General features: G+C 36.2%; 2 protein-coding genes across 2 annotated transcripts in view; both read right to left on the bottom strand.

Annotated features, from left to right (window-relative positions):
- Window positions 1-11,338, bottom strand: part of LOC129923703 (uncharacterized) — a 121,123-nt gene that overhangs the window by 56,462 nt on the left and 53,323 nt on the right. The window lies entirely within an intron of this gene.
- On the bottom strand, window positions 4,175-9,935 carry LOC106076732 (uncharacterized). The gene is made up of 3 exons (XM_056016106.1): window positions 9,827-9,935; window positions 6,381-6,692; window positions 4,175-4,997 (listed from the first exon to the last, which is right to left on the bottom strand). The coding sequence occupies exons 2-3, from the start codon at window positions 6,663-6,665 to the stop codon at window positions 4,518-4,520; spliced, it is 765 nt and encodes a 254-aa protein (XP_055872081.1). The 5' UTR covers window positions 6,666-6,692; window positions 9,827-9,935; the 3' UTR covers window positions 4,175-4,517.

The following is an 11,338-nucleotide window of genomic DNA, read 5'->3' as shown; positions in this document are numbered from 1 at the left end:
TGTCATTGAAGTATATGTACATGTCATTGAAGTTGATCTTCATGTCATTGAAGTAGATGTACATGTCATTGAAGTAGATGTACATGTCATTGAAGTAGATGTACATGTCATTGAAGTAGATCTACATGTCATTGAAGTAGATGTACCTGTCATTGAAGTAGATCTACATGTCATTGAAGTAGATCTACATGTCATTGCAGTAGATCTACATATCATTGAAGTAGATGTACATGTCATTGAAGTAGATCTACATGTCATTGAAGTAGATCTACATGTCATTGCAGTAGATCTACATGTCATTGAAGTAGATGTACATGTCATTGAAGTAGATCTACATGTCATTGAAGTAGATCTACATGTCATTGTAGATCTACATGTCATTGAAGTAGATCTACATGTCATTGAAGCATGTAGATCTACATGTATTTGAATTTAAGTGCACTGGTACCTTGTTACCTTCCTATTCCTGAACCCGAGTGCACTGGTACCTTGCTATGTTACTGTATATTAGAACATAAGGAAGTACAATCTGTTGTAAGATAAAATGATGACACAAATACAGCAAGTAATTTTGTTTAGCTTTATGCCACTTCTAGACCTAGTACTTTTATTTGGAGTCTAGACATAGCGATAACCACATTTAACCCTTAAAGTGCTGAGCTGTTTTACAATGAGTGCATACAAAATGGAATTACAATTCTGATGTTTAGAGGCTCATCTACCACACGCGTATTAAGGGTTAAAGACGTGAATACAAATTCTAAAAATAGAATCGGACTGTTAATACCTTCTATTTATTTCAAAGTTGTGAAAAACCCCGTTGTAATTGACTGTTTTGGAGTCGAATGTCTGAACTTTAAAAAAAATTCACTTTACGATACTATGTGCTTGTAGATTGACTTTGCTTCTTGATAATCTTCACCTTGACATGTGTGATACCCTTGCGTTAAAAAGGTGTCCTTTGTTTGATTTTCTTTAAAATGTATTTTACCATCTTAGCGCTATTTCTAATCAAACATTAAAACGCCTGTCTCTCTCTGCCTGTTTCTCTCTCTCTCTCTCTCTCTCTGTATTTCTCTCTGTCTCTTTGTCCTCCCTTTCTCTCTCTCTCTCTCTCTGTCTCTCCTTCTCTCTCCCTCTCGTCAATACACCCATATATATGTTAAAAAAATCTAGCTTTCGATAATGATAACCTTATCAGCAATTATCAGGATCTCCTATCGGTATACCTACGTGACTGTCACGTGTTATTTTTATGTTTGTAAGACTTGATGAGACAACGGCCAACAGTTCTATTAAACTATTCCATCTAGTATATCTAAATAATATTGATTGATTCAAGTTTGCGTTCTATCCTAGTACTAACTGTCACAATGAAGTCCAATCGAGGCTGCGACACTAAGACACGAGAAAACTTTTAGAAGCAGCAAAGTTTGTATTTGTTTCTTTTATAAGTCTCTGATGTTCTTCAAAACTGGACGGCGGGTGGTGGGGGTGGTGGCGGTGGGCAGGGTTTGAACTCGGGACTGTCGTGACGACTATCCGGAGCGCATAAATTCTACCTGGCACAATTTGTTCGACCTGGAACAATTTGTGTTTACCAATTGGCTTTCGAACCGGGGGCGAGGAGGAAGCAGGTCCCGCCCTCGAATCCTGGTGAATTCGGGATCTTAAGAGCACCTCGGTGTCCACTCAGCTGTAATCGATACCTGGCATTAGTTGGGGAAATGCAAAGGGGGTCAATCGTTGTGCTGGCCACACGGCACACTAGTTAACCTTTACATCATCAGCATAGCATCACGCCAAGCCCAAGTTAGATTCCTGGCCACAGTAAGCTTGAACTACGAAGTCCTGAAAAACTGTCTGTAGCTGTGGAGTCTGATTTATCTAGGTCATGGATGCGTGTTCCCAGGAAAAAGCTTTATTCGGAATCTCAGTAACAGAAGTGTACAAGTCGGTCATTAAGTTTAAAATATTTCTTTTTTTTCGAATTTTTATTTAAGCCTTACTATAAGTGTAAGCAGAAATCAGTCCTTATCTAAAATCAATACCTTCCTACTAGTCAGCCAGGAAAACCAATAACTTGGCAGAGTTTAAGTTTGGTAGAGTTGAAGTCGTTGATTAGCATGCATGTCTAGATTGAACTAGCACGTTGTATGAAGTCACGTCTGTATTTATATACGTTTAGATAAGTACCCTGGTATCAGATAGTAAATGTTAGACTTGTGTTCTCCCACAACAGTAAATGGAAAAACTGCAATAAATTCCTTGGTCTATATTTCAGATAATGGTTAAGGCTCAAAGAACGTAATGTCTGTATTAAGTTGTATGTATTGAGCCGTGCCTGAATAAACAAATTGTTTCCTTACCGATTTCGTTAAGCTTCTAGTTCTTTTCATACTCGTATTTAAAAGCACTGCGTCTATGGTGATTTAGGTGCGTTTCAGAATTTCCGAGATTTGATCCTAGTGTACGTACCGATTTACAGCGGTTCTAAACATTTGAATCCAAACGAAGAAGTATCTACACTCAATTCTTAAAGCAGTGATTATCTTGTTTATGTAAAACTACAGTTGCAATGATAGATTTTAGTGGATTCTATTTCTTCCTATAAAGACAACATAACTTCGAAATGAATAGACAAAGACGTGTCCAAGAATTCAAATTCCAAACACTTTGATTTTGTAAATCCAACAAGAAAACTCACGTAAACTAGAGTCAAAATATTGCAATCTAATAAAATGTATGTATCAAGATTAAGACTAAGACTGCTTTATTGATCCTTATGGAAATTTTTTGTGATTACAAGGACTCTTTTCTCATACAAAGACAACACAACAGAAACATACACATAAATAGAACAGACACAACATTCAGCGACAACAATCAGGCATCTTGGTCCTTTTCATGTTTCCTGATCAACGAGTGGCGTTGATATAGTCTGACCGAGTGATGTACGAACGAACTTTTGTACCGCTCCGTTCTTGTTCTTGAAGCAGTAGCCCACTTCGCGAAGACCTGACGTAGTTCTGATGGAGCGGGTGGCCCTTGTCTTCCAAGATTTTTTCGATTTTTCTTAAACACTTTTGTTCAAAAAGTTCCTTTAAATGTGGTAATGTTGTGAGTGTAATTTTTGATGCCCTTTTTATGAGGTTTTCTAGACGTCGCAAAAGTTTAGAAGAGGCGTTGCCTTGCCAACAAGTTATTCCGTATGTAAGCAGATTTTGTATAGCCGCGCAGTAGAAAGTCTCAAGGATCTTATTGTTTAGTTTAAAGCTATTGAGTTTGTATAGAAAAAAGAGTCGCTGGGCTGTTTTATTTGTCAGAGTTCCAAGGTGGTCTTCCCATGTAAGCTTGTTATTAATGATAACGCCTAGATATTTATATGCCTTTACTTGTTCTATAGAGGTAGTGTTTATTAGCAGTTCACGTATAGTAATAGGACTTCAATAAACCAAAAGTATCAGTCAAACAGAAGAATCAGTCAGACAAATGAATAAGTCAAAAATGAATCAGTCAAACAAATCAATCTGTTGGACAAATGAATCAGTTCGATCAATAAATAAGTCAAACAAATGAATCAATAAAACAGACAATAAAATCAATCAGACAGATAAATCATTCAGACAAATGAATCATTCAAACAAATGAATCAGTCAGACAAAAGAATCTAACCAAGGACGTGACAGTGACATTGACCTCCACATTCCCAAGGACGCAGATGAAAAAACACTGACATTTCATTAAGAAATATCAATAGCAGTCCCCAAATCACAGTAAATTGTTAAACAAAACTAACGGTTCTATCTAAACTACATTTCAAAGAAAGTTTGTGTTGTCGCACAAACTCAGCGGCGGCCCCACACTGGCATATTCAAGTCATGGTCTTGTTTTGATTGTCTAAGGCACTCTAAGGTAAAACAATTTTAGAAAATTATTTGGTGAAAACAAACTGATTCTAGATATAATAGATATTGAGATTTCTAGCTTTTCACTATTAGGTGCTGCTAAAACTGTAGAATACATTTTTTTAGTAAGTGTTCCAAACTAATCTTTGGTACCGAACGTTGCTCTATTGGGCGACTTTATATAGCGAAATTGTATCAGAGTCTTACTTTATAAAGTGGCTCTTGCTGATCGATTATATACATTAAAAAACAACAGACCAGATAAAGAAAGAAAAGTACTCATTTTATTACAAAATAAACACAAATAAATAAATAAAAAAAAGTCGTATATACACAATACAATGTTACAGGCGTAAAAGTGAATAAAATCAATCGTTCAGCTATCGATATCTTCGATTCAATCGATACACGTGCATCATATATATTATACATAATCAAACTATCACCTGAAATGCTGACCAAAAATTGTAACAGCCTTTCAGTTTTCATTGTGTCACACTGGACTAGAGGTATTTAAGTTCTAACAAAAATAGATCAGTTGTGGATCAGCACTAAAAAAGTGCAAAAAAATTTACCCTGTAGTAGCCATGTACTTTTTAAAATACAAAACTATTCAGCACTTCCTTTCAGTACATCATGTACAGGAAACAGAGTTATTCGCCCTTGAAAATAAATTCCAAAGTTCTTTATACACTGTACAAAGGTGACTAGACAGATAATCCACAAACAGTTTGATATCCTGTGAATTGCAGACTGGCCAACAAAACCTGCTTGGAAGCCCTCCTTATGGTGTGTCACGGAGGATGTTATTGTTGTTATTGTTGTCTTTTCCCTTGTTGATGTTGTTATGGCGACGCACTGTCCATCTTTCACAACCATATCCTCATGTTCGCAGCAGACGGTATTCGTATAGCCGCCACATTCACGTGCCTCGAAGTTTCTAAACATATTTATTCCAACACCACAGATGTCACATCTGACGCATTCAGATTTGCACGGCATTTCGGGAACTTCGAGCCGGTAAAATCCATCCTCACACATGATTTTGGCGTCTCTTGACTTGGTGCATGGCTCTTTGACTATTTCGTACTGAAATACAAATATTGAAAAATAATTTAAATTACAAGAAACAAGGAAAAGAAAATAGATACTTAAAAAAAACAAACAAAGCTTATTTAAGGGAAGGAACCGCTGAAAACTGCTATTTAACTGAAAATTGCGGGGGTTTATCTCCCTTTCTGATATATAAATTAAAATTAAGTATTTAGTACTAAATGATTAACTAATTGGTTGATCTTTGGATTGATTCGTGCATTGTTATTGACTGTGAATAATTTTGCAAACTTTCAACTTGATTGGAGAATGGGAAGTGGGAGAAAAAACGTGTCGAAATGTAATAAGGGGACAAAATCCATATATATATATCCACATCTCTCATTAAGTAGCAGTTATTCCCCTTATTTCGAAATCAAACATAATAATTAATCATCAAAAACTAATTAAATAATCGATTATTATTTGTATTGATTCATGTCTTGTCAGGTTTAATGAATAATTGTGCAAGCAAAGTTTTAGCTTGACCCGATAATGGGAAATCACGGAAATGGAAGAAAAGCATATTTTTTTTTACCAGATAACCAGACGGACAGAGAGACAAAAAGATAGACTGAATGAGTTGATATAAGCTTTGTAATTCAATTGTTTTATGATTATACGATCACATTACGTTTGTGGCTGTGTAGCATAAACCGCTGACTATTGTAATGTACTAGTTTAGAGTAGGTTAGTTTTGTTGGTTAAATATATTGTGTATAGTTTTAGCGACGGTAAAAGTAGTGACGTAGTAAGACAGACTAATGACGTAGTAGACGTAGTGAACGAGAGACCAACATGGCGTTATGTTAGAAGTAGGTTGTGTTTTGAATAGCAGTTGAATAGTAATTAGATATAGCGACGTTTTAGGAATACTGGACGGATTTCCCAGTGGTTAATAAAGCATCATTTTATAGAACTGAATGTTGTTATCAACTATATTCAACTTGTAATGTTCTGTGTTAAGTAATAATTGATACATAGTCGAAGTCAGATTAGATTAGCCCACAACACTATCTAACAGTGGGCCCTACTTCGAATCCCAATGTGTACTTGAAAGTGCTCCTTCCACAGTGCCGTTAGAGCATCGAATGGGTTGCTTGAATCAGCCAGGAAAATCAACGACTTAGTCGAGTTAAAGTCCCTGATTAACACGCGTGACTAGATTGACACATGAATAGCGTAGGACGTAATTATCTCCTTTGAAGTAAAGTCTTTAGTTTAAAAGATAAGATTCTTCTTTTTTAGATTCGTGGAATTTTTCAGTGCTTTATTTATTACGAAGTTCTGTTGTATTGAGATGATGATAAACATATATCTGAATAATAAAATATTGTATGTAACAGGTAGAGATTAGGCGTATTAAAATTTCGTACATACCATGCCTGGCTCCTGACACTTCTGACACCAAGAGTATCTATCTAGTGCGGCCATCTGTTTTGTTCTGAATGTTCCTTCTTCACAGGGTGAGCACTTGTACCAGTCAAGGTACTCACCCTCATTGCAGATAGTCATGTGAATGTCGCTTTGGGGCATGGCTATTGCGTGGACATGGACTACAGGCTGAGGTCTGAAAGGGACATCTGGATCACAAGTTATGTCTGTGTCTCGAGCGTTAAGCTCTGGAATTTGAAGCGCCATAACAAGAAACAATAATGTCAACATCACACCGCACGCGAGACCTTAAGAGTACTTAAAAAACAAAAACAAAATAGATTAAAAAATGAGGCAATTTTGAAGTTGGATTTCTTTATTCATATTTTCATCAATTTAACAAATTCATAATCCACTACCAAAATAAAGTTCATCTTTCAGACCTTACGATCTATAGGGCAGATGATGTAAGAGTCATCTGTTTCTGTGGCCTACGGTTAGCGAGGCTGTCATGTGGGCCAGCACAACGACCAACCGCCTTTATTTTTCCCCAACTAAAGTCAAGTGGACTAGAAGTGCTCAAAGATCCCGAAATCTAAAATCCGAGTCTTCACCAGGATTCGAAACCAGGACCCCCAGTTTAGCCACCGCGCCTCAAAATAGAGGTTGCGAAAAATAGCTTTAGCAGCTGTAGGGCTATTCATAACTTTCAAGTCAACAGTAACCAATGTCAGGTAAGCGTCGAGTAAGTTTATGTACCACATAGTGATCTATTACCAAAACATTTTTTTCCGATTGTGTTAAAAAGCCCCTCCCTCGTGAATAGTTCAAGTAGAATGAAAAACATTATTTAAAGTACACTGTAAAAAAGTACAATAAATCCATCAGCACAAAATTAAACACACAAAAGAACAAGGTTACAAAAGACAGTTTGTGTGGAAACACAAACTCAAAATCGGCCCCCGAAGTGGTCAACCCAGGCAGGCTTCAATATTTTCAGAAAGACAAATGAGAGATAAGAATGGAGAAAGAAGGTTAACAGATCTTGTGTAGTGCCCCAACGATCCCGCAGATTAAAGGATAGGTGAAAGTGAATGTAAAGTTAGATGTGAACCTTGCCTAATTAGTGTGCCCCTTTCAGACCTTGTGGTCTATAGGGCAGATGATGTAAAGTTCATCTGTTTTTGTGGCCTACGGTTAACGAGGGTGTCATGTAGCCAGCACAACGACCAACCGCCGTTACTCTTCCCCAACTAAGGTCAGGTACCCATTAGAGCTGAGTGGACTAAGAGGCGCCCAAAGATTTCAAAGTTGAAAATCCCAGTCTTCACCAGGATTCGAACCCGGGACCCCCGGTTCGGAAGCCAAGCGCTTTACCGCTCAGCCACCGCGCCTCCCCTGGCCTAACTGATGTCTTATAATTGATCTAATTGTTTTGAAAAGGCTCCATCTCTTAATCGAATCAGTTTTAGCTTTATCATCATAGGAATCCTTGGGCCTTATGCCTCTTTTCTTTGCCTCTTTTTTGGGCTTTATGTGCCTCTTTTATGGGACTTCTTGCCTCTTTTGTGGGCTTTTTTTTTATTTGTAAGTTCTCATGATTCACAAGTATTAAATCATAAACAATTGAAAAGTGATTAACCTAAAAATATAATAATAGTAATAGAAATATTATTTAATATCAAAGACATACTACCTAACCAATGACCCCCCCTAAAGACAGAAAAATAATACAAGTATCCTCTACTCCAAAACAATCAACACAATATCAGATATCCCTGACCCCCAACACCCTATTTCTGGAAAACTACATGAGCATTGTACAGGTATATGAAAATCAAACTAGATAATTCTCTACCCTAAAGTCTATTATTTTTTTCTAAATGTTAATTCCAAGTGATTAGGATCAAACACCTTATTATTATGTAGACATTTGAGCCAGCTAGCCCAAACAAGATTCCTGTATTCGGAAACAATAATCAAGTTAAAGTTATGTATCATTTTATTTTTTAGTTTTGGCAGATTGTTTAAAATAATAGACAAGTTAACATTTAAATAATTGCCACAGTTTGCTTCCAATAGGTCCATTACAGTACTTCTAACTTGTAGAAATAATGGACATTCCAAATACATATTTTTCTCATTATCAGCATTTTCAAGGTGGCATAATATACATTCACGGTCATTTGCCCGTCTTCTAACCATAGGGGTCATCCAAAAGATAAGTCTATAGCTTATCTCTCTAGCTTTTGGTGGGATATGTTTGCTGTGTAGGTTTATGAATGTGTCCTTCAATTCTGTCACCCCAAGAACTCTCCCCCACTTAATCCTATTCACTAGGCTTTCATGTAACAGCTTTTTAAGTGTTGTTTATGATTCTTTGGTTTTGTTGTGTATTAAATGTTCATTACCAGGTAAAACTCTTGAAATAGATCTGTAAAATGGATGTGTGACTGTACCAAAATAGTGAGGAGTATCATTGTGTATTGGAAGAAGACTACTTAATCTTAAACCATAATAGTAAATTGTCAAGGGAAAGTTTGTTGGGTTCCTAACTACTTGACCTACAAGTTTTAGCCTTAGCGAATGTATTTTTGTTTTAACATCTTGCAAGTTTATCCCCCCATCCTCTTTGTTTTGAATGAGTGTAGTGTGCTTAATGCTCCTAATAGTGTTTTCAAATATAAAGCTTCTAATTAACTTGTTCAGCTTGTTTATGAATTTAGGAGGTGGCTCTGTAATGTTAGCCAAATAAACAATCTTTGGAATGACCAAACTATTTATCAATACAGCTCTACCAAATATTGTAGAACCTGTGTGCTGATAAAGTTTAATTAAGTTTGAGGCTTTGACAAAAATATTCTCCCACTGGTCTTTACAATAGAACAAAGGATTAAAGGTATAGATATTCGAATCCTCAAAAAAAATATAAAAAAATTCCGCAATAAAAAAAAGTTCACAAAAATGACGTTTACAAGATTACTATTCTTTTTAAATTAGGTCTAACTTGTAATGCATACTAATTAGCTTTTTCTCATAAAAAAACTGCTTGCATAACTGATTTTAAAAATTAGATTTTTCGCTTTCAGAAAACAAAAAGTAGCAGTTGCATCAGAACTTTGAATGGTCTAAAATATTGTGATTTCCGATTTTCAATATATTTTCTAGTTTACGAAATCTAAACGGGACGGACGGACAGACGGACAGACATTTCGCACAAAACTAATAGCGTCTTTTCCCCTTTCGGGGGCCACTAAAAATCAAGCAGTACAATATAAACAGTTTGAGCTCAAATAAATCGATATAATGTATTAATAAAAGGGTTTAAAAGAAATTAAAAGCTAACCAGTTTATATATTTAGTAGGCCTACTTTTACAAGTCCCAGTAGAAATAATCATCAGATCGTATCCTACTATAAATAGAATTTAAAAAAAAAAATCAATATACATACATGTCTTACTGGTATTGAAATTGTAATAGATAAACATTCATAACGTAGGCTGAAGTACAGCATCTAACCTCGAGAAACAGCTATCTACATTTTACACGTATATGCATATCTTTATATATAGATACGTTACAATGTAAGCTCATAGTTTGTTTTTTTTTCACACAAAACAAACAAACAAAACGGAGTGAGAGAGAGAGAGTCGATTAACATGGGCGTAGCCAGGGGGGGGGTAGGGGTTCAAACCCCCCCCCCCCCCCCCGAAATGAAATCCCCCCCCCTTGGGGGGAAATCGGAATTTAGTGAATGATTTTTTGCTTTGATTTTGTTTATTTTAGGTGAGATTTTAATACTAAACCATCACTTGCCCCAGCACAACCAATGGGGTTTTGATTTTAAAACTCCCTACCAGGGGGTTTTGAGTTTAAAACCCCCTACCAGGGGGGTTCGAGTTTAAAAACCCTTACCAGGAGTTTTGAGTTTAAAACCCCCTACTAGGGGTTTTGAGTTTTAAACCGCTTACTTGGGGTTTTTGCAGTTAACCCCCCCTCTTCTATAAAACAAAACAAAAAAAAAATGCAAACGAAAATCCCCTAATTCCAAGAGCACAGTTAAGGGAGATTTTGATTTTAAAACCCCCTCCAAAATTTACGATAAACCCCCTCTTCAATATAAAAAAAAGCTACTAGGCACTCAAAATGTTATGAGCGTAGCTAAATGGGTTTTGACATAGTTTTGAGTTTAAACCCCACTTCAGCGGGGTTTGAAGGTAAAAAATACCTCTTTAATAATAAAAACAAAGCAAATTATACACTCAAAATGTTATGAGTGTAGTCAAATGGGTTTTAAGTTTAAACTCCCCTCCAGTGGAGTTTGAAGCTAAAAAGTACCTCTTCAATATAAATAAAAGCAAATTACTCACTCTAAAATCTATGAGCGCAGCCAAAGGGGTTTTGATTTTAAACCCCCCGCTAGGGGAGTTTGAGGCTCAAAAATACATCTTCAGTGTAAGAAAAAAGCAAATTACAAACTCAAAATGCTATGAGCGTTGGCAAAAGAATTTGAATTTAAACCCCCATTCAGAGGGGTTTAATGCTAAAAAATACCTCTTCAATATAAAAAAAAGAAAAGCAAATTACACACTAAAATTATTTGAGCGTAGCCAATCCAATCGGGGGTTTTGAGTTTAAACCCCTCTTCTACAGATGGAGTTTGTTTAAAGTTTAAAACCCCTCCAGATGGTTTTGAGTAAAGAGCATTTTGAGGTGGAAAACCCCCAACAGATGATTTTGACGATAAAACTTCTCTTTTCGATATAAAATCTAAAGCAAACTAAAGCCACTTAATTCCAAGAGCGTATTCAAGAGAGGTTACACATTTTTACCAGTGGCAGGGCTCCCTTAATAAACTGCAGTGAATAGTCATCTGCCGAAATTGAAAAACACTAAAGTTGGCTCAACAAAGATGGCTAAGACAGATTTTAGGAGTCAGTTATAGAGATCGGGTTTAAATCAA

The sequence above is a fragment of the Biomphalaria glabrata genome, chromosome 17, assembly GCF_947242115.1.
Source record: "Biomphalaria glabrata chromosome 17, xgBioGlab47.1, whole genome shotgun sequence".
Lineage (NCBI taxonomy): Eukaryota > Metazoa > Mollusca > Gastropoda > Planorbidae > Biomphalaria > Biomphalaria glabrata.
This window is presented reverse-complemented; position numbering and strand designations above follow the sequence as displayed.